The sequence below is a fragment of the Talpa europaea genome (genome assembly GCF_964194135.1).
Source record: "Talpa europaea genome assembly, chromosome: 10".
In the NCBI taxonomy this organism is placed as follows: domain Eukaryota; kingdom Metazoa; phylum Chordata; class Mammalia; order Eulipotyphla; family Talpidae; genus Talpa; species Talpa europaea.
In genome coordinates, this window is record NC_140077.1 from 60,142,774 (window position 1) to 60,167,396 (window position 24,623).

The 24,623-nt window shown below is 37.8% G+C and overlaps 1 protein-coding gene across 2 annotated transcripts in view; it reads right to left on the bottom strand.

The window, feature by feature from the left end:
- Positions 1-288: 288 nt before the first annotated feature.
- ATAD1 (ATPase family AAA domain containing 1) overlaps positions 289-24,623 on the bottom strand; it is a gene marked incomplete at both ends in the record, with an annotated part of 41,070 nt that continues 16,735 nt past the window's right edge. The window contains 5 exons of one of the 2 annotated variants that reach the window (XM_084246297.1): positions 289-409; positions 2,438-2,571; positions 12,248-12,298; positions 15,058-15,147; positions 20,042-20,148. In XM_084246297.1, the coding sequence (XP_084102423.1) occupies positions 289-409; positions 2,438-2,571; positions 12,248-12,298; positions 15,058-15,147; positions 20,042-20,148 (503 nt within the window). The remainder of the gene's footprint in view (positions 410-2,437; positions 2,572-12,247; positions 12,299-15,057; positions 15,148-20,041; positions 20,149-24,623) is intronic. The other variant, XM_084246298.1, reaches the window with a different exon arrangement.

A 24,623-nucleotide genomic window follows, 5' to 3' on the forward strand; every position in this document is an offset into this window, starting at 1 on the left:
TTAAGACCAGCTCAGATGCTATAAGGTTGCAATATATGGCTAAAGAGGTCAAACACAAGTACCCACACTCAGGCTAGATGAAACTGTTCCTCCTCATGATTTCTGACAAGTAGTAATACAGTTTATATAACAACTATATCTCAATAACTTAGAATTCAGAGTATAAAACCAGTGTCATAAACATTTAACTCCCTCACTGTTAAAGAACACTCCTCCATTCTTTTTCCACTACTGATGAAAGGGTACATCAAACTAGGTCACATTGAACTGTACAAATGATCTTTACTCTTAATCTAAACAGACATGTGTTAAAACATTCTGAAATGCTGCATCCTTTGATTTCTTCATCTTTTCAATCGCCCGGTGCAGGTCCTGTTGTTGCACAGGCCGAATTTCATCTTCATCACGGCTAAAATGCAAACAAAACCACCAAATATTCAAATAACTTTAGAATAAACTTCCCTAAAACATTTTACCAAGATTAATAAATGAAGTCTCTTTCCCATTCAAGACCCCAAAGACAAGCATAATCAATGGTTTTATGTAAATTCTTCCAGGAGTTTTCTATTCATATATGAGTCTTAAAAAGATTTTTGAAAAGAATAGGCTGCTAAGAAGTAGGAAGCTAATATGGCAGACTATAAACATTACAGTTATGGTAACTAAAATCAAATATTTCACATCAAGAATGTAAGTATAGAATATCGCAAGGTATAAATGTTATATAAATGTGTGTCAGTGCATCTAAATGGGAATAAAATGCTAATAAAGGAATTAAGTTATTCCCATGAAAACTAGAACTGAAAAATAGCATTCATGTGTATGTTCACCTTTCGATGAACTAAAAATAAAATTCCTTACTATTGGGGGCCTCCCTGATGGCATAGGGGTTAAGTCTCAGTATTATCACGACAGCCTGAGTTCCATCCCTGGCCAAGGAGCTAACCTGCATATGGCTCAGCAGACCTCTCCTGTCTGCTTGTTGCTCCCTCAGCAGTGTATTTCAGTAGACTCACCTATTCTGCTCCCCACTCTGTCTCTGGTGAATGCTCCCCCAACCCTGCACTTCTGGCCTACACCCCAGTTCATCTATGCAAAAATAAGTAAAATTTAAAAAAATTCCTTACTATTAATAAAAACTAGTATAGATCTTCCTCATTTCAATAATCAGGAAAATAAAATCCAGTTTGTTATATCTCCTTTGTAATCTACAGACACTTAGGTTATGTCAGATTTTTCATACTGAAATAAAAATATTCTTGGGTCCAAATACAGCAGAAAAAGCAAGACTCTCATTACTAACACAAATTACTTAAGCAACATTTATTCATAGGTTTTTTTGGTCCCCTTTTAATATTACATAGAAGTATAAAAACCTTTGGAAGGTGGATTCTTGGCTATTGATGTCAAAAAATTTTCCATTTTTTCCCCACCATATTAGCTGGTAACAAATAAATTAAGTGACTTTGCAATGGGACTAAAAGTAATACAAAAAATATGTCCAGAAACTAGTGCATACATAGCTACTGGTTAACAGCTTGCCTTTCAGACAAACCTTTCTATACCAAAAGAAACTTTCTGGTGAAACTTGCTTGTGACAATGCTCTGTATACTTAGATACACAAACGCCACAGGGTCACTTGGAATGAAAGCCTCAAGGGGCTAAGGAAAGGAGACTGAGAAACAAAAGGGCAAGAACTGGAAAACTCATTCAATACAAGCCTCCAAAATACACTGGTTGGCTAAGAATCAAGAAATTCTTGGTTAGAAGGTTAATATTTCAACACAGATTTAGAAATGCAGTGTTATTCTGGTTCAGGGTTCCTTAAGGGACATGGCACCACATCAGAGCTGAATTGCTTCTGTTCACTGGTAGCTTTGCTGAAATAAGGTTGGTATAAAACTGGTTTCAAACTCATCATACTTTGAAACTGTTAGCAGTGACAAATGGCTTGTTTTTATTTTTGTAAACACATTATTTTTAATAAGCTGAAGTCTAATCTCCAACAGGGCCCCTGGAAACATACATATAGGAAATTCTGGAAGACAAGGCACTTATTTCCATATGAAATAAAATTTAAGAATTTAAGACAGAAAAGCAATCCTGGGCTACTAGAGAACCCTGTTTATCTAGTAGGGAAGAGCAAACCTAATTTTATGAATAAGTTCTATAACCCAATCCATGGATTTACAATAGAAAGTCAGCTTTTATTTCTTCCTCTTCATTCCAGATCCTCCCCATGACACCTTCTCACCCCATTTTCAGTTCTCCCCTTTAGAAAAAAAGGTAATTTAAAAAAAGGTAATAAAGTTGGGAGTACTATTAATTCCAATATCTTACATTCCGTAAGCAGACTTAGTATCATTAAAAAAAACGAAACTCAAATTAAAAGCTCTAGAATGTCTTGACAAAGACACCAACTCGAAATACATGTACCTTTCTTCTGATGCAGAATTAACATATTCCCGAACACAGAGGAGGGCAGCATCCCGACACATCTCTTTTAGGTCACTTCCTGAAAACCCATCAGTTTCCTGGGCAACCTCCAAAAGGTCCACATGCCTATCCACCTTAAAACAGATATAAAACATGGTTAAGACACAAATATATACTTCAAAGGACATATTCAAATACTTCTTAGAATTAAAAAGTTATTAAATTGGAAGAGCATGGGAGAATTATTTTATTGTTTTTAGAGATTTATTTATGCATACAAGAATTAGGGTATAGGCCAGAGTATTGGGGGTGAGAGAATTCACCGGAGACATAGTGGGGAACAGAACAGGCAGACTGACTGAAATACACTGCTGAGGGGAGCAGCAGCAGGCCAGTCAGGAGAGGTCTGCTGCACCATGTGGGTAGCTCCCAGGCTGGGGATAGAACTCCTGCTACAGTGGCTGCAAATAGTTTTATGGGTTGCGTCTTCACCCCTTGAGCCACCAGTGAGGCCCATGGGAGAATAATTTAAAAGAATTTGCAGTTTTGGGCCTCCCCTGGTGGCTCAGGCGGTGGAGCGCAGCGCTGTGAAGCTGTCTGCAGCCTCTGCAGCGTCGGTTTGCTCCTGGCTGACTGGCTGGCAAAGGTCCCACATGGTGTGGCAGACCTCTCTGTCATGCCCGCTGCTCCCCTCAGCACTGTATTTTGTCAGTCTGCCTGTTCTGTTTCCCACTCTTGTCTCTGGTGAATCCTCTCACCCTCCCGTGAATCTGGCTGCACCCCAGTTCTTGTATAAATAAATAAATCTTTAAAAAAAAAAAAAAAAAGAATTTGCAGTTTCTAAAAGATTTTTAACCAAAAAAGTTTAAAACTTGAAATGTGGGCCTCCTGGTGGCACAGGGGTTGAAGTCTCAGTGCTATCAAGCTGTTACCAGCCACTGTGGCCTGAGTTCCATGTTGATCCCCAGAGCAGACCTCTGGAGTCTCACCCACTGCTTCCCTCAGCAGTGTATTTCAGTAGATCTGCCTGTTCTGCTCCCCACCCTGTCTCTGGTGAATCCTCTCATCTTACCTCCCCCACCCCTCACCTCTGGTCTAGACCCCAGTTCTTCTATGCATACATAAAAATAAATATTTAAAAAATAAAATGTGGGGCCTCCCTGGTGGCTCAAGGGGTTAGCGCTACACTGTGAAGCAACCCGCAGCCTCTGTAGCATGAGTTCGATCCCCAGCCGGCCAGGGAGAAACCCACATGGAGCATTAGATCTCTCCTGACTTGCCTGCTGCTCCCCTCAGCAGTGTACTTCGGTCAATCTGCCTGTTCTGTTCCCCACTCTGTCTCTGGTGAATCCTCTTACCCCCTGCATCTCTGGCATGTACCCCAGCTCTTGTATGCATAAATAAATAAATCTTTTTTAAAAAATAATAAAAAAATAAAATGTGAAGTGCGATTTTCATTAATTATCACTATGACTGAAACAGTTAACTCTAAAGGTCCCAGCTGACACTTTTCTATAATATAATCAATATACTTGGCAAATAGCTGGTATCATTAAATCCCAAATACGTTATAAAAAACATACTCCACTAAATTATTCTAACATTTTTTAGAAACTGTTATTCATTAGTAATTCCACTACCTCAATACTAACTCATTTCCTGTAGTTCTGCTTCCTAACATAACTTCATATAGTCAAGCTATTTAAGTGACCATACATGGGATTTAACATACTAGGATTAATGTAATCAAGTTGGATGTGTATGCAGATTAAGCGAAATGAACAAGAAAAAAATACACTTATAATAACAACCTTTTATTAAATAATTCACTGTGTTAATGGCTTTACATGTATTATTGCCATTCAGTCCTGTCAGGTAAGTTGTTATTTTCATTTTCACATTAACAGTAAGATATGGAAAAGTTGCAATAAATTGCTGAAGATTACATCATTGCCAGAGCCAGGATTTAAACACAATGTAGTAGGGCCTCCCCCATGGTGCAGCGGTTGAGTGCTGGGCTGCAAAGCTGCCCACAGCCTCTGCAGCACCGGTTCAATCCTGGGCCGCCAGGCGAGGGTCCCACATGGCGCACAGAGCTCTCCTGCTGCCCGCTGCTGCCCTCAGCAGTGTACTTCGTCAGTCTGCCTGTTCTGCTCCCTGCTCTGGTGAATTCTCTCACCCTCCCCCGCTTCTGCCTGTACGCAGTGCTTGTATAAATAAATAAAAATAAATTTAAACAAACAAACAAATAAATAAATCTTTATAGGCCTCCCCTGGTGGCACAGGTGGTTGAGTGCCACGCTGTGAAGCTATCTGCTTTGACACTGGCCGGCCGGCGAGGGTCCCACATGGCGCGACAGACCTCTCCTGTTGCGCCTGCTGCTCCCCTCAGCAGTCTATTTCGTCAGTCTGCCTGTTGTGTTCCATGCTGTCTCTGGTGAATCCTCTCACCCTCCCGTGCATCTGGCCTGTACCCTGGTTCTTGTATAAGTAAATAAATAAATCTTAAATAATAATAATAAATCTTAAAAAGAGAGAGAAAAATCATTTAAAAAATAGAAATAAAAATAAAAGCAATGTAGTAGAGGTCTAGCTGGATTCTCCCCCTCCCCATCACAGCTAACTACTTTTCTTAATGACATTTACTCTATTGCCTTCCCCACTGATTTGAAATGCCACCTTTGTAAGTTATTAAATCCCCATTTGCTTTTGGGGCAGATCCATATTTAAGTAAAAGTAGCAACTCTACACAAAGACAAGAAACTTGGAGGTATAGATTACATGGGGTCCTATTGTCAGTTCTACAACTGTGACCTCACATAACAGTATTCTCATTACTAAATGTGGACTGAGTAAAGAGAAGTAACATATTCTGTGAAAAAAAAAAAAAGATAAGTGAACGCAGAAAGTAGGCAACGATAAACAAAGAAAACAATAAAAATAGACAAATCTAAATTTTAATACATAGCAATAATCATTCGATTTGGAGTAGAAAAACCATATAGAACTGAATTTCTAGACAGTAAAAACATATAAGGCAGCAGGGACATCCATGTTAAGGACATCCATGTCTAAAGACTTACAGCACTGAAAACAGGGCAGAAAAATTATCAACTAGGACTTTTGAAACATACTGAAGTTTAAGGACACCACTACAAGACAGAGAATATGCAACTCTAAAACAAAAAAGGAAGAGAAAATGAAGAGAACTCCTTTTTTGGGTCACACTATGTTCTCACTACTCATAAATCTTGAGCATCACAGGGTGATTACATTACAAAGATGATCAAAAGAAGTATGAAAAAAAGAACAAAAAGGAAGATTCCGATCATCAGGGTAGCAAGATTAATTAACAAAGGCAGCCTACCATAATGATTAAGGTGATCATACTATAGCGTGATACTATATCATACTATACTATACTATGCATTTACTATAGCATGATACTATAGCATTTTACATATATCATTTAAATTCTCAAAATGAAATTTAAAACAAAATAATCCAAATGGTTCTGAGATAACTGGCACTGCCACCAGTTTCCAAGTGAAAAAAGTAAGATGTAGAAATGCTAAACAGTATTTGCCCAAGATCACACAGCAGAGACTGGCCAAGCCAGAATGTGGGAGACAAACCTCCAAAGCCTTTGGGTTAACTATTCCTTTATTATACAAAGTGTATACGTGCTGCTGAAGTGAGCGCTATTACATAAAGTATATAAACTCGGGTTAATTAATGTGGGGAGAAATTGCCTTCTGACTGTAGAATCAGAGAAGATACTTGAATGGGGTACAGATTTTGTTCTAAATCTTTTCCTGCTTAAAACTTTAAGCAGAGGGCCTCCCCGGTGGCGCAGCGGTTGAGCACTGGGTTTCGAAGCTGCCCGCAGCCTCTGCGGCGCCGGTTCGATCCCCGGCTGCTCCCCGGCCACCAGAGGAGGGTCCCACATGGCGCGCAGACCTCTCCTGCCGCCCGCTGCTCCCCTCAGCAGTGTACTTCGGTCCTTCTGCCTGCTCTGCTCCCTGCTCTGGCTCTGGTGAATTCTCTCACCCCCCCCCCCGCGCTTCTGACTGTACCCAGTGCATGTATAAAACAAAAACAAACAAACAAACAAACAAATAAATAAATAAAACATGTCTCTATTAAAAAAAAAAAACTTTAAGCAGAAACCACTGTTTTTAAAGGAGTAAATTGTTAATGAACTAAAAATAAAGAAACACAAAAGATCAGAAAAAGGTATAGTTTCAAAAACTTCATCCTTCAGAGAACAAAATCTCATAATACAAAAAAATATGGGAGTCTATTTGCATCAAACACTCTAACTCAACTCGTTAAATATAAGTACAATGGTGCTTCCACTAAAAAAATGTGTGCTGGGCCACCCCGGTGGCGCAGCGGTTGAGCGCCGGGTTGCGAAGCTGCCCACAGCCTCTGCAGCACCGGTTCGATCCCCGGCTGCTCCCCGGCCACTGGGTGAGGGTCCCACATGGCGTGCAGACCTCTCCTGGCACCCGCTGCTCCCCTCAGCAGTGTACTTCGGTCCTTCTGCCTGCTCTGCTCCCTGCTCTGGCTCAGTGAATTCTCTTACCCTCCCGCGCTTCTGACTATACCCAGCGCTTGTATAAATAATCTTTTTTTTTTTAAAAAGTGTGCTACTAATTTGAGACATCTTTTAACAGCAATTATCCAGAGAACATTCATATTTTGCATCATAAAATTGCTATCATGAATAAAAAATAGTAAAAATTGTCTGTACCCATGACAACTGTAATTCCAAAAGAATTTCCAAAGATATTACTATTTAAAAAAGGAGACTACTGAAATCAAAGTTTAAATTAGACATCAGTTTCTTAAGTTTAAATGTGAAAGCAACAGACTATGTAAAGTATTAATATGATATCCTATGAGACAATGAACTTAAATCTCATCATTTTTATTTACACGCCATATGTAAATCATCTATCGTCCTTATTTACATAAAACCACGTTTCAAAATGTTAACTTTCAGTAAGTATTTCATTAAAACTTTTTCAATGAAATCATTATATTTGTTACCTTGAGATTCAAGACAATCTGCAAGATTTTCAGAAACTACTTCGAAAGACTTAATAAATTTCTAACCACATCACAGTCATCCTAATTCAAAAGTTTGTAAACTCACTTTATACTCTTTGTTTTCTTCTGTGAAATTTTCATTAACAATTATTTCTGTTAAAGGTTCACCAATTAAGTGTGTTTTACCTAAACAGTACTACAACTAAACAGTATTTCTTGGAGGGGAAAGTTATCAAATATTCAATTAATAGACAAAATGTAATTTGTTGATTTCTTACTCATCTAGGAAAGGAATTCCTTAGACTATAAGAAGGGTTTTATTTTTATTTATTTTTAAAGACTTAGTTATTCATTGTGTAGAAGAACTGGGGTGTTAGGCCACAGGTGCAGGGGGTGAGAGCATTAGAGACAGAGTGGGGAACAAAAGAGGCAGACTGACTGAAATACATTAGTAAGTGGAGCAGAGGGCCAGACAGAAGAGGTCTACTGCACTATATGTGGGTTAGCTCCCTGGCTGGGGATTGAACTCAGGCTGTAGCAGTGATAGTGCTGAGACTTAACCCCTACACACCATGAGGAAGGATTTAAAAATTTCCCTGAAATTGTACAAAACACAGTAGTTTTAAGGGAAGGACATACCTATTGTTTTGACATATTTTAAAGAAATAAAACACTACTGAAAGATACAAGACTCAAAGAATCAGAGACATGCTTGCATATATATGGGCAGAAAGATTCAACATCAAAAGATTAATTCTCTTGAAATAGGATCCACTTAAAAACTATTGTTTAGTTTTTTGTTTTGTTTGCATAGGACTAATTCTATTTTTTTGTAAAGATTTATTTATTTATACAAGAACTGGGGTACAGGCCAGAGGCGCAGGAGGGTGAGAGAATTCACCAGAGACAGAGCGGGGAACAGAACAGGCAGATGGACCGAAGACACTGCTGAAGGGAGCAGTGGGCGAGGCAGGAGAGGTCTGTGGCGCCATGTGGGTCTCTCTCTGGCCAGCCGGGAATAGAACCCGCCCTGCCGTGCCTGCGGACAGCTTCACAGCGCGGTGCTCAACCTGCTGTGCCATTGGGGAGCCCCTGCACAAGACTAACTCTAAATTATTGCAGAGAAGTGAGGAAAAATAACTAGAAAACTTTAAGCTAGTGGGAAAACAAGGGGTGTCCAGTTCTACTGTTAAAATTTATAGTCTCAATAAACAGTGGTACTGGTGCATAAAAATATAAAAGATCAAAGATCTGAATGCAAAGTCTAGAAATACAGCCACTAATATGAGAATTTAGTATATGATTGAGGTGGCTTCTCTTGAGGAAAAGATGACCTATTTTTATGGTGTTGGGACAGCTGGGTATCCATCTGGAAAAACAAAGCTGGACTCATACTGCACATTATATATTTGGATAAATACAAAAAATACAGTGAACATTTAAACATTAAGGTATAGGGCCCCCCCAGTGGCGCAGCGGTTGAGCACTGGGTTGCGAAGCTACCCGCAGCCTCTGTAGCGCCGGTTTGATCCCCGGCTGCTCCCCGGCCACCAGAGGAGGGTCCTGCATGGTGCGCAGACCTCTCCTGCCGCCCGCTGCTCCCCTCAGCAGTGTACTTCGGTCCTTCTGCCTGTTCTGCTCCCCACTCTGGCTCAGTGAATTCTCTCACCCTCCCGTACTTCTGACTGTACCCAGTGCATAAACAAAACAAACAAACAAATAAATAAAACATGCCTCTATTAAAAAAAAAAAATGACAATGGACAACTGGAAATCTGAACACTGACTAGGTAGTTTGTGATAACGATTTTTGTCATTTTTTTGTTGGGTATAACAATTGTAAAGAAGCCAGGGTGAATTCAAAAACCCGCTTTGCTATAAAACTAAAGCATTTACAAATGAGATATGATGAAAAATCATGGAAAGTAAGGAAGTAAGATAGAATTGGATACAACAAATTCAACACAGTACTAAACAGAGATACAAGTAGGAAAACCACTAAAATAAAAGTCTCCCTCTTTTGAGAATCTTAAGGGATTCTTTATTTGAAGAGCATATTCAAATAGTGAGTTTAGGCAGAATGTGAAGAATGTAAATAAATACAACAATAAGATATCATTTTCTATTTATCATACTATTATCCTTTGATCTAACAATTCCTCTTTTAGAAAATTCACCTCTAAATATTCCTGCATAAAAGTGTGAAATGACATCTGCATCATTTTTTAAGTGAAAAAACAGAATCAACCCTGAATGAGCTTCAGAATGACAGTGATTAACTATGTATGGTCGTACAACAGAATTCTACACAGTTAAAGACAGGAAAACAAAAACAGGAAGTTATATGCAAATATGTAAAATTCTCAAAGATATGTGAAAAAAGCAATGCACAAAAATGTGTACACAATTTTACTGATACCGTTCATGTAAAAAAGAGGGAGAGGAATAACAGCATATTATGATTTGCTGTTAAGCATAACACCATTGGAAAAGATGCAAAGAAAAAGTAAGTACCCAATGAAAGACAACTGGAAAGGGTCTCACTGGTGGTGCAGGGGTTAAATTCTAAGCCAAGCTATTGCTAGCCACTATGGCCTGGGTTCAATCCCTGGCTAGGGAGCTGACCCACATGGCGAAACAGACCTCTCCTGTCTTGCCCACTCTCCCCTCAGCAGTGTATTTCAGTAGATCTGCCTGTTTTGCTCTTCACTCTGTCTCTGGTGAATGCTCCCCCTACCCCGCACCTCTGGCCTACACCCCAGTTCTTCTATGCATAAACACAAAAACAAATAAATCCTTAAAAAGAAAAAAAGACAACTGGATAAGGAAACTGTGGGATATATACTCAAAGAAATAGTACTGCCTATCAAAAAACTGAATTAGTGTGTTTTGGGACAAAAAGTATGGATCTTGCGGTTATTATGCTAAATGAAATAATTCAGAAGTATAAGGCAGATACTAAGGCGTTTCACTTATTTATGGAAAATAAATAACCAAGATCGAGTACTGGCAAAATATAGCAAAAACAATTCTTAGACTTTGTGAAAAATAAACTGATTACCAGAAGGATACCAGAAGGAAGGGAAAGGAAGGAGGGAGTCAGGGTGAGGAAGGGGACAGGCATAGGTGTAGGAATACAGGGTGAGTGAAGCATATGCACAGATACAGATGGAGGTGTGAAAATGCACCCCCACCCAAGTTATATAAATATAAAAGCAACTGTTGGGCCTTCCTGGTGGCGTAAGGCATTAAGACACAACCTATGACGCTATCCACAGCCACTGCAGCACGAGTTCAATCCCTGGCCAGGGAGCAACCCACGTGGCACAGCAGACCTCTCCTACTCACCTGCTGCTCCCCTCAGCAGTGTATTTCAGTCAATCTGCCTGTTCTGCTCCCCACTGTCTCTGGTGAAGCCTCTCACTCCTCTCCTCACCTCTGGCCTATACCCCAGTTCTTGTATGAATAAATCAATCTTTAAAAAATATATATATATAAGCAACTGTTAAAAGACTTTTCCCTGTATACCACTTAATATGTATTTAAGAATTTTTTTGTGGGGGGCCTCCCTGGTGGCGCAAGGGATTAAGACGCAACCTATGAAGCCATCCGCAGCCATTGCATCACGAGTTCGATCCCTAGCCAGGGAGCTACCCACATGGCGCAGCAGGCCTCTCCTCTCTTGCCCTCTGCTCTCCTCAGCAGTGTACTTTGGTCAATCTGCCTGGTCTGTTCCCCACTCGGTCTCTGGTGAATCCTCTCACCACCCCCCCCACACCTCTGGCCTGTACCCTAGTTCTTGTATACATAAATGAATAAATCTTAAAAAAAAAAAAAAAAAAAAAAAGAATTTTTAAACCGTGACTTAAAAAAAAAAAAAAAAAGAATTTTTAAACCGTGACTTAAAAATGTGACTTTAGACTTTAGCCAGTTTTCTACTGACAGAATCTTGCAAAACTACAATACAAGGAATTACAGTATGGAACCTTTTGGGATTGACTTTTTTTTTCACTTAGTATACTAACTCTCTGGAGACTCATCCAGGTTTTTGTGTACATAAATGGCTTGATCCCTTTTATCGCTAGTAGTACTCCATGATATTACGGTACCATAGTATTCCATGATATGACTATATCTTAATAGGTGAGTTTAACCACTAACCTATTAAAGGATATCTAAGTTGATCTAATATATATAAAACTGCTATGAATATCATTTATAAGTTTTTGTTTGATGTTTGCATTTCTCTGGTCTAAATGGCCAGGAATGCAATTGCTGGTTTGCATATGTAGTTATCTAACTTCCAGATGGCCCAAATATTTTTAAAATATAATTAATTTTTTAAATAAAAGTTTACCCTTGGTTTGCAATACTTTTCACACTTCAAGTACTTTACCACATCCTTACAACCACAACCAAAATTCTAATGCATTTCACACTATCAAATTGACCCATTTTTCCCACCCTTCCTTCCTCTTCTGCCTAGTAAACACTGTATTTTTCAGTCTATATTATACCTTCTTAAATCTAAATTCCAACTTCAAAATATACTGCAATAAACAACAACAACAAAAAAGAAAACTTGGAGAACCATCTGAAAAGTATCAAAGGGGACTTTAATCTAGAGATATGAAAACATGGTGTTTCAAAAAGCAGGCTATTTTTTGATTAGTTAAAAATATGCCATTTCTCTCTAAAACAATTTTTTAGACATTAGCACCACATTTTTATAGAGTGGGGGAAATTTTCTACTTACATTTTCATTTTTCAAGATGAGTTTCAGGATTGCTTCTCTTTGTTTTAGAGCCTAAAACCAGGAAAAATGCCAGTTAGTGTTTTTAAAAAATAAGGATTAGCTAGTTTTCTTAATATTTCTTCCTTCTCTTATAAACTACCTGACAATACCTATAGGAAATGACAGAATTCTGATAGAGCTCACAGGAACTAATTGGCTAATATAAGGTACAGATTCTAGACTATCATTTACAGTTGGTGTCCTATTAAATTATATATATATTTCTATTCTGAATCCCTGTGCCTAAAACATAATGTCTAGGAAATAACATATCCTTAAATATTTCTTGAGTGAATAAAAGAACACCTATGGCTAACATATCTTTGCTCTATAGCTCTGCACATCTTTCCTTTCTACAAAACTTTTGCTAACTCAACACAGGCATATATTTTTTGCCATTAATTAGAAGAGATGGCAATGATGCCCCTCAGTTCCTCCATTATAACATTTAACCTCCATGTTCACTATTCACTAGTTTGTATTAGTGAATTTTAATTTAGTGTTCATATTCTATTAGTTATATGCTTTCTCTGCAGTGACCCTCATAGTATTATAACAGCAAATAGAAGAATTTCTATTCTATTAGAATAGAAATTATTCTATTAGAATTTTAGAATAATTATTCTAATTATTCTATTAGAATTTCTATTTAAATGTTACAGAATTCCTTACATATACAATAAATATAAATGCTTCTTAAAATTATTATAGCTGCTCTAATCCCTAGTCCCACAACCACTGAAATAAACTGAGCTGGGTATAATGAGTATCCAATCAAATGAGTTCAAAAACCAAATCAAACCCTGTTGTTTCTACAACTCAGGTGCATTAAGCATCAATATTAATTTGGTATTTTTAAAAAAATTTTAACTTAGGAGTTTTGTTGTTTTTTTTTTTTTTGTGGGACCCTCGCTGGTGGCCAGGGAACAAACCGGTGCTGCAGAGGCTGCGGGCCTCTGCAGCCCCGTGCTCAACTGCTACGCCACCAGGGGAGGCCCTTAACTTAGGAGTTTTAAGTTAATCACAAATCTTGACATCATACATATGCAATTAAAGTAAAAAAGTACAATTGCTAGAAAACAACAGCATACAAACATAAACTGGATTAAATGTGTTACAGCCCATTTTGATAACTCATACAAGTAATTTAATAAATTTACAAATTCAGTAAAGGCTACTTTCTGTGCTGCTTTATCCTGTTTTATTCTATTGCACATCAAAAGCCTTTGTCTTCAACTGAACAGATTCCACCAATATAATTTTCATTTTCAAAATAATCGAGGTAAACTAATTTTAAGAATGTTCTGATGTCTTGCTAACAAAAGACATTCTTGTGTGAAGCTTACAGAGTTAATCTCAACGGGGGAGCAGTTTGTGTTTCCAGGCTCATCGCCATCTATTTTCCTTGATGCCCTAACTGAATAGCCCTGGAAGTCACAATTAAATGTGGGCTTCAACACCTTCTCTGCTTTTATTCATTCTAACTGGAAAACCTTTCCTTGCCTCATTTGCCTATCAAATTCCTGCTATACTGTATAGCACGGCTGGATTCTGTAAATTTCACTAACTCCTCAGATAAAATATTAGTTTTTATCATCATCTCAGATTCTCATAGTTCTTTAAACATACCTTGGTGAGGTGCCTTTTATTACTATTTATTTATATTCCTGGCTACCCTGCAACACAGAATTCTTGGCGGGCAGGTGCCATGTTCCATTCACCAGAGTCTAGCAGGTGTCTGCACATATTAATACTCAGCAAATATGAGTTGTACTCAATAAATTTTATACCCTCTCACATCAAATTAAAAAATGGCTTTACTGATTTATTAGGTATATTTCTTAATAAGAGTGGTTAAATATATGTATGCCCTAATAGGAATAAACAGTTGTAGCTATAGCAAACATTTGATAAGAGTATTTTTATAGAGGATACAACCATCAATTTTAGATCACGTTTAACTGCCACAAACTGATGGGCTAAGTTGCAGAATATAAAATGGGGAAAATAATTTTTAGCCAGGGATTGTAAATGGCATTAAAACATTTATTTCAAATTTTGATAGAAATTACAATAAAATTTCCCCTACATAGTTGTAATTATGTGCTATAGCTAAGACTGTGTAGCATATCTTCAATTACTAACCCTGACTTACTTTCTTTTTCAATCTGAAGGCAGACAAAAGTCATAAATTAAGAGTATCAGTAAGTGATAATCGTCTACTTTAAAAGTACTTCTTAACAGATAAAAATTTTTGCTTAAAGGATGATAGTGCTGGTTCAATACTAACCTCACCTTTTAAAGTATAGTATCCTACTACTGATCATTAATCTTGTCAGAGAAAATAGTTACAAATGCCAAGAATTAATCAAATATATTCCAGTTGTTCTTCCTGTCAGCCCTTCTGAACACAAGAATTCTTTAACACTACTTCATCCTATGCTAAACCAAAACTATAATTTAGATGGTTTCATAAACCTTCCATAAGTTAACTTGTACATTCCGAAGTCATTAAAGTGGCTTGGCAAACTTGAGCTAATTATATACCCTGAAAAGAAATACAACACTGATCTTAGGAAAAGAAAGAAGGAAAAAAGAGGAAGAGTCAAAGGACAAAGAAGCGAAAATGGGGATTCTTGCCCTATTCCCTCCTACCTCTCCTAAATAATAAATCCTGTTGAAAAAAATCATTCCCTTCTTGAAACTATTGGGAAAGACCTTGCAAAAAGGTGAATATTTAACTGTTCATAACATCAGTCAAAACTACCTACCGGCTGGTTGATATGAAATCTCGTAGGCATTCTTCTCATGATAGCTGAGTCAAGATCCTGAGGACGATTAGTAGCTCCCATTACTATAACCTAAATATATAAAGAAAACACAAAATATTAATTTACCAATTCTACCCTTTTTTAGGTTGTTGTCACTAGGTTTAGAAGATATAGAAAATAAAGAGCCGTTTAAACTAAATCTATAAAATCTGATTTTAATGCATCATTACTTAAATCATTAAGGATACAATTCAAAGTTAATTCTAAATAAGATCAAATGATAGCAAAGCTAATTAAAACTGATACATTTCACCAGACTTCTAATAACTAAATTATGTACTGTGTGTTACTGAAGAATTAAAAAGAACCTTTAAAAAATTTATATTGTTACTCAGTTTGTTAGAACCAAAAGCTACTTATATTACAGTCTGGGAGTATAAATGGGGGGGGGGGGGGCCAGACACGGGACACTTCAAATCCTCCAATAATATTATTATTAAGGAAAGAATCATTTCCTCAAGTCTGAGGATTCTGGTAATATTAGTAGATATCACATACTTTTCCCTCTAGATTTCACATCATCATCTTCTCAAGGCACTAGCATCACTTCAGGTGATGTTTACTCAGTGCTAATAAACCTCAAGCAATCAAACTTTAAACACAGGGAACAGAGTAAAAGCAACATCCAAATGCTAACTGGAATAAGAAAAAGAAAAGGAAAACAAAATGCTGGGGACCCTGCCAACATCTGGGTCTCTCTTTTATTGACGAAGAATGAAGACAAGAAAAGTCAATGAGTAATGGCAAAAAAACACAAAACAGGTTTGTTTCTGAGGGGTTCAGTATTATCATTATTGTATAACCCAGTAACAGAACACATCACTGTCCAAAATGAAATTTAATGGTACTCTACTGGAAACATTTACTTTAATATTACTTTATTTCCACCTAAGAAGTCTTAGATTTCTGAAATAATCTGAACTCTGACTCCAGAATATGTTGAGAAACTCACTACATTTTATTTTCCACTTCAAATTCTCTATATTTAATGATATTTATGGGTGAAATTATTTTCAATTTACTGTGAGAGGTTGCCACCTTGAGGGAACAAATGTAAATACAAATGTAAATTTGAGAAATGTTATTTGGGTTGAATGGTCCTAATTTCTAAATATTAATATCCTTAACCTATTTTTCTTTATTGATTTTCTATGATGGTATAAAGTCAATAAAAAAATTTTCTACCAAAAGAAAGTGTTAATAGTGATCAATGGGCCTCCCCGGTGGCGCAGCGGTTGAGCGCTGGGTTGCGAAACTGCGCGCGGCCTCTGCGGCGCCGGTTCGATCCCCGGCTGCTCCCCGGCCACCAGAGGAGGGTCCCACATGGCGTGCAGACCTCTCCTGCCGCCCGCTGCTCCCCTCAGCAGTGTACTTCGGTCCTTCTGCCTGCTCTGCTCCCCGCTCTGGCTCTGGTGAATTCTCTCACCCTCCCGCACTTCTGACTGTACCCAGTGCATGTATAAACAAAAACAAACAAACAAAACCAGCAAACAAATAAATAAAGCATGCCTCTATTAAAAAAAAAAAAAAAATAGTGATCAATGAACTAATAGCAAAAGATAAAGGCTCAATATAAGGAAGTATATTTTGAGACAGATATTAAGGATATTTAGATATTCAGAAAAAAAGACTTGACTGAAACAACTTGTAGTTTCACTTGAAGCAAATTTTAATGAATGATTTGAAAGGGCAACACATAACCTTTATACATATGTCAATTCTAACACAAATGAACTAAAATTCAAAGTGGGAAGCAAGTGTAATTTTTAATATTTAGCAGTAAGATTAATGTTCTTTTTAGATATTAAATTGTTTAAAAATATGAAAATAAATTTTAAAAAATAAGTAATAAATAATAAAAGTAATTAATAATAATTGTTTAAAAATATGAAGCTGAATTGTTTTAAACAATTATGCATTTAAAAGTCAGATATAAATTTATACATCAAAGCTCTAATTATATCTATGAATAGCCTAAAAATTATACTCATGTCCCTCAAGAGCAGGAAACTGTCCATCAATTAAATTTCCAGTAGTGGTGATATTTTTAATTAGGTCATTCAACTACTGTTTCCTTTGCAGCTGTATCATAACATATACAAGAAAGCTAGCTGGGCAGTGGATTCCATCCTCAGTTACACAACACACAATTTTAGAGAAAAACTAGTTCATGTTGAAGAATATATCTAACATTGTTAAAAGAAACAGAAGATGCAAAGAAATGGAAAAATATTCCCTGCTCATGGGTTGGAAGAATCAATACTGTCGAAATGGCCATCTCACCTATAAGGACAGTCAATATATGACAAAGGGGACAAGAACATACACTGGAACAAGTGTATGGAAGAAGGCAACACTGGAACAGGAAAGCTTGTTCAATAAATAATATTGGGAAAGCTACAGAGCCACACACAAAAGAATGAAACTAGATCAATATCTCACATCATAAGCAGAAATCAATTTAAAGACAGAAAACTTTCATCTAAGAGCTAAAACCATAAAACATATAAAAGCAAACACAGGCAAAATACTTGACAGAAGCTTCAGTTGGGGCCTCCCTGGTGGTGCAAGGGGTTAAGTGTCAGCACTATGAAGCTATCCTATCCGTAGCCACTGAGCCAGGGAGGTGACCCACATGGCGTAACAGACCTCTCCCTGTCTCACCTGCTGTTCCCCTCAGCAGTGTATTTCAGTAGATCCACCTGTTCTGATCCCCACTTTGTTTCTGGTGAGTTCTCTCACCCCTACCCACTGCACCTCCAGCCTGCACCCCAGCTCTTGTATATATAAATAATAAATCTTTAGATGCTTCAGTTAAGGCCTTAGGGATTTATCTCCAACTGTCAGGAAAATAAAAGAGAATACAAACAACTGGAACTATATTAAACTAAATAAAAAGCTTCTGCACACTAACAGAAACTATTCCTAAAAGGAAAAGACACCCTATTAGATGGGAGAAAATATTCACATACCATACATCTAACAAGGGACTGATATCAAACATCTATAAAGAACTCACATGACTCAACAACAAAAATAAGCCAATCAAATAAAGAACAGACATTATTCAAAAGACATACAAAAGGCCAACAGAAACATAAAAAAATGTTCATCTTTACTTATTATCAGGGAAATAAAAATCAAGACTAACAATGACATACCAACTCACACCTGTGAGAACGGTCCATATCAAAAAGAAGAGAAACAAGTGTTCATAAGGGTATAGAGAAAAGGGAATCCTTCTGTTCTTTGGTGGGAATGCAGACTGGTCTAATCCTTAAGGAAAGTTGAATGGAAGTGTCTCAAAAGATTAAACGGATATGCCATATGACCCAGTAATTCCACTCCTCAGCATCTACTTGAAAAATTCAAAAATACTAATTTAAAAGGAAATTTGCACTTCTATGTTTGTTACAATAAACAAACTATAGTAACAATTTAAGTGTCCAAAAACAGATGAGCGGATAGAGATGTGGTATACATATACATTGGAATATTATTCAGGGATCAAAAATAGATAAACTCATTTCACTTGTGACAATCTGGATAGAGCTGGAAATGATAATGCTAAGTAAAATAAGTTAGAAGGCAAAAGATAAATGTCAGATGGTGTCACTTTGTATGTGGAATACAGAGAAACCAAACAAAGGATCAGATGAATACAAGCTTAAAAACTAACCCTTGAAAGCTGACCATAGAACTGAAGCATCAGAGAAGAAAGGTTTCCAACATGTACCCCATCTTGTAAAATCTGTGCTTGTCTGTGTGGTACATGGTCAACTTCTACCATTACTTACCGCCCTTATGCATAGGTTTCACTGTGGAAGTCAGCTTAATTTCTTTACTTTTTTGCAAAAAAACTTAATCTTTTTTAAAAGCCAAGAAAAAAGACAGTTGAATGAGTTTTCAGAACCATTATTCCTAGTAGTATTTATTTTCATTTGACAGATAATTGAAGGAGCAAGCAAAGACAATGCTTTTTTTCTTTAATTAAATGTTGGTAATGGTTTTTTAAACTTTTTTATTTGTTCAGGGAGTTAAAATTTATGATATTGATTTGAATAATAATTTTAGACATTCTTTTTTAAGGACTTTTAAAAATTAATTTTCTAAATTGAGGTAACATTGGCTTACATTATTGTTGGTATTTTGGAAAAATATAATCTCCCCCAATACTCTATATCACCATAGCAGTGCACCCACCACCACCAAATCATCTAGAGTCCAGGGAGGTGACCCACATGGCACCGCAGACTCTCCTGACTTGCCTAATACTCCCCTTAGCAGTGTACTTCAGTCAATCTGCCTATTCTGTTCCCCACTGTCTCTGGTGAATCCTCTCAGCCCCCGCACCTCTGGCCTGCACCCCAGCTCTTGTATGCATTTTTTAAAGATTTATTTATTTATACAAGAACCAGGGTACAGGACAGATGCATTAAGAGGATTCACCAGAGTGGGGAACAGAATAGGCAGACTGACGAAATACACTGCTGAAGGGAGCAGCGGGTGAGTCAGGAGAGGTCTGCCATGCCATGTGGGATTCTCACCGGCTGGCCGGGATGGAATCTGCGCTGCAGAGGCTGCGGACAGCTTCATGGTGTGGCGCTCAACCAGGGAGGCCAATAAATAAATAAATCTTAAAAAAAAAAAAAAAAAAAAGAAAAGAAAAGAAACATATACAGAAAAACCACAGCAAATAGTGATACTTCCTTTTCCTCACCATAATGGTCCTAAGAACTCCAAGGAGGGGCTTTACCCAGATTTTCTCTCTTCTGTTCAATTTGTTTCAGACATTTAGGTAAATCCATAAACTCAGATCCTGATCACTTAAGTAAAAATAATCATGAAAAAAAGAGTTTGTAAAAAGCTTAACTAGTCCAACAATTGTTTTATGAACAGCACAAGGCAGATTTCTTTCAAATACCTGGCAGCTGTGATCAGTATCCAGTCCATCCCAGAGACTCATAAACTGAGCTTTCATCATAGCTGTAGCTTCATGGTCAGAACTTGAACGGTTTCGTAGAAAGGAGTCTAGAAGGAAAAAGTCCTTAAAATTAGAAACTAACAATTTGCTCACCATAAGATTTTAAATCATTTAATCAAAAGCTCATAACTTCATGAAAGAGTACAAGTAAAAGAGTTCGACTACAATTTCAGCAAATTAAAACACAATTCATAATCTTCCTTTCTCCTAAAAATACAGTCATGCCAACATGTACAAAAAAAGTAAAATATCTGGTACTGAAAGAGATAACATTAAAAAATTTCAAAATACCATTAAATGAGAAAATGTCGAACAGAAAATGGTTTAAAATACACCTCCTAGTGCATGTGCATAAAATACATGGTAAAAAAGCCTTTTAGGAAATATCCTGAAATGCTAGTAACTTTAGCTATCTATGATACTTAGAATCATTTATCTTATAAATTGTCTATAATGAAGACAAATTACTTTTGAAATGGGGGAAAACATTTTCTAAATTACAATGAACAAATACTTTTTTATTTTTTTTTAAATTATTTATTTATTATACAAGCACTGGGTACAGTCAGAAGCGCGGGGAGGGTGAGAGAATTCACCAGAGCCAGAGCGGAGAGCAGAGCAGGCAGAAGGACTGAAGTACACTGCTGAGGGGAGCAGGAGGTGGCAGGAGAGGTCTGCGCGCCATGTGGGACCCTCCACCGGTGGCCGGGGAGCAGCTGGGGATTGAACCGGCATTGCAGAGGCTGCGGGCAGTTTCGCAACCCAGTGCTCATCCGCTGCGCCACTGGGGAGGCCCAAATACTTTTTTAAATGGGGAAAAAAAATTTTTCTAGAATGAAAAGATTGAAAGGCAGTACATCCAAGAATGAAAAAAAGGTAACAAAAATAAATCCTAGATTCTGGGCAACCCCTATTTCAGATGTTTTGTCTTTTATCCCTTCACTGAAATTTCTGAGTAATTTCCACTTTCAGCATTAAAACTACAACTTGAAGTCTATCACATATATAAAAGTGGCACCAAAATGCTACATAATGTGGGCCTTCCCTGGTGGCGCAGCAGTTGAGCACTGGGTTGTTAGGCTGCCCACAGCCTCTGCAGCGCTGGTTCAATCCCCGGCCACCAGCGAGGGTCCCACCAAAAAAAAAAAAAAAAAAGCTACATAATGTGCTAGGTGCCAAGATTTAAAAAAAAAAAAAGTTAATGTAATTACAAACAACACATTACATGACAAGAGAGAGCCTTTGATGGCAAACATATATCCTGGATTTTCACGCTTGGGGTCTAAACGTATACCGTATTCATACAGTAAAATCCAAGCCAAGAAATTATCATAAAAATTAGTACTAAGTAATTAGACCCCAGAAGTTCTAAGTGGAAGAGAGAAAAACTACTCTGGATCTTCTTATCTAATACAAGTTCTCTAATAAAACAAGCCATAAGTCATCTAATGTCAGAGAGACACGGAAATAAAACACTGTAAAAGGAAATTAACAATCAACAGAACAGTAAAACAAACCATATAAAAAGTTTATTTAAATACAAAAACACAAAAGGGATAGAAATTTTAACAAAAGAGCACGCTACAGTAAAAAAATTTTGAAAAAGAAACAGAGGTCTAAAGTTCAAATACAGTGAACAGAATACAACCCAAAGATTGTGATATTAAATAATCAAGCAGAGTTGCCTTTTTTTTTTTTTTTAAGATTTTATTTTATTTATTTATACAAGCACTGGGTATAGTCAGAAGCGCAGGCGGGTAAGAGAATTCACCAGAGCCAGAGAGTAGAACAGGCAGACTGATGAAGTACACTGCTGAGGGGAACAGCGGGCAGCAGAACAGGTTTGCGTGCCATGTGGGACCCTCGCCTGATGGCCAGGGATCGAACCAGGGTTGCAGAAGCTGCGGGCAGCTTCGCAACTCAGTGCTCAACCACTGCGCCACTAGGGAGGCCCAGAGTTGCTTTTTATAACTTACTTAGACACTGATGTACCAAAAAAATTAAAGCTGCCAATTAAATGATACTAAAAGAAAAAAACTTTGCCAATTAAATAATATGCTATCCCAATTTCACTGTTTTGTACAAAACAGTGCATTACAGAACTGATGAGCTATGATAAAGAATTAGGTGATAAAAATGTGAAAAAGACTGACAATTAAGTAGGAAGTTGAAGAATGTTTTTAAAAAATGGAAGCCTTGGGGCCTCCCCGGTGGCGCAGCGGTTGAGCACCGCGCTGTGAAGCTGTCCGCAGCCTCTGCAGCGCTGGTTCGATTCCCCGCCAGCCAGGGAGAACCCCACATGGCACAGGAGACCTCTCCTGACTTACCCACTGCTCCCCTCAGCAGTGTCTTCGCTCTGCCTGTTCTGCTCCCCGTTCTGGCTCTGGTGAATTCTCTCACCCTCCCACGCTTCTGACTGTACCCAGTGCTTGTATAAATAAATAAATCTTTAAAAAAAAAAAGAAATGGAAGCCTTACATTTAAAGATATATAGTGTGGGGCCTCCCTGGTGGCACAGGGGTTAAGACGTAACCTATGAAGCTATCTGTAGTCACTGCAGCACAGGTTTGATTCCCAGCCAGGGAGCTACCCACATGGCACAGAAGACCTTTCCTGTCTCACCCGCTGCTCCCCTCAGCAGTGTATTTCAGTCAATCAGCCTGTCCTAACCCCTGCTCTGTCTCTGGTGAATCCTTTCACACCCCCACACCTCTAGCCTATACTCCAGTTCTTGTATGCATAAATTAATAAATCTTTGGTCCTTCCCTGGTGGCGCAGCGGTTGAGCACTGGGCTGCAAAGCTGCCCACAGCCTCTGCAGTGCCGGACTGATCCCCGGCCGCCGGCGAGGGTCCCACATGGCACACAGACCTCTCCTGCTATGGCCGCCGCTCCCCTCAGCGGTGTATTAAATCAGTCTGCCTGTTCTGTTCCCCGCTCTGGTGAATTCTCTCACCTTCCCGCGCTTCTGACTGTGCCCAGTGCTTATATGGATAAATAAACAAATCTTTTAAAAAAAAAAAATTAATATATCTTTTAAAAAATATGTATATGTATATATAGGGGCTAAGAAATTTTCCAGAATTGGGCCTCCCCGGTGGCGCAGCGGTAGAGCGCTGGGTTGCGAAGCTGCCCGCAGCCTCTTAGGTGCCGGTTCGATCCCCGGCTGCTCCCCGGCCACCCGAGGAGGGTCCCACATGGCGGGCAGACCTCTCCTGCCGCCCGCTGCTCCCCTCAGCAGTGTACTTCGGTCTTTCTGCCTGCTCTGCTCCCTGCTCTGGCTCTGGTGAATTCTCTCACCCTCCCGCGCTTCTGACTCTACCCAGTGCTTGTATAAACAAAACAAACAAACAAACAAGTAAATAATAAAAAAAAAAACATGCCTCTATTTAAAAAAAAAAAAAAAAAAAAAAGAAATTTTCCAGAATTAATAAAAGCCAAATTCTCAGATTGAAAACCACAGCCCATCTTAGCAGAATAAATAATACAGACCTCCAACAAACATAATCATATACAAGATAAAAACCTGTAGCTAGAGAGAAAAAATAAATTACAAAGAAATATTAAACTGTAAGAGTTCTTAGAAGCAACAACAACAACAAAAAAATACAGGAAAGACAAGGGAATTGTAGCTTCAAAATGCTGAGGAAAATAAAGCAGTATCATTTAAGAGTGAAGGTAGGATTAACGCTATCAGCACACAAAGACAGAATTCACCATAATCATGATCTTTTTCAAAGAACTTTGAAAGATTTCAATAAGGATAGTAAATCCAGAAAAAGCAGGGTACAAGAAGGAACAGTGAGGAAAAAAAATATGGCAAACATGGGCCAAGAATATCAATCTTCCATGACTTACAATGGGGGAAATTTCCCAATAAACCCACTGTAAATTGAAAATAATCATGTTCAAAATTTTATTTAATACACCTATCTACCAAATATCATACCTTAAATGAGTCCAGAAAGGTTACTCTGGCTTATTGTTGGGAAAATCATCTAACACAAAGGCTATTTTATAACAGCACTGATAGCTCATGTCATTCAAAATTCAAAGTAGTTACTACAGAATATGTATTGCTTCCACAGCACAGTCAAGTCGAAAAATCGTAAACTGAACCATCTCAAGTTGAGGATAATCTAAAGCTGTCACAGAAAACAGGAATAAAGAAAAAAAAAGTACACAAGATCGACTAAGAAGCACAGAGTAATGTGATAGAAATAAATCCAAATATATGTTATCAAAACGAAAGCCAACTAACTACACTTCCTGGTTAAAAATTTAAACATTTCAAAGTCCAGTTCTACGTTCTTGAGTGCAAGATGCACATAAAAAAGCCCCAAAATAGAGTAAGTGAATGAGAAAGGTGAATAAGTAACCGAAGTAATACATACCCATACCTATTTTTGAATGTTTCTATCCAGTCTATAACATTTCATAAGTACAATAGCATAACTAATTCAAATCTATAATTTTAATTATAATTTTATTAACTATGTACTTTATGCACTAGGAGCAGAACA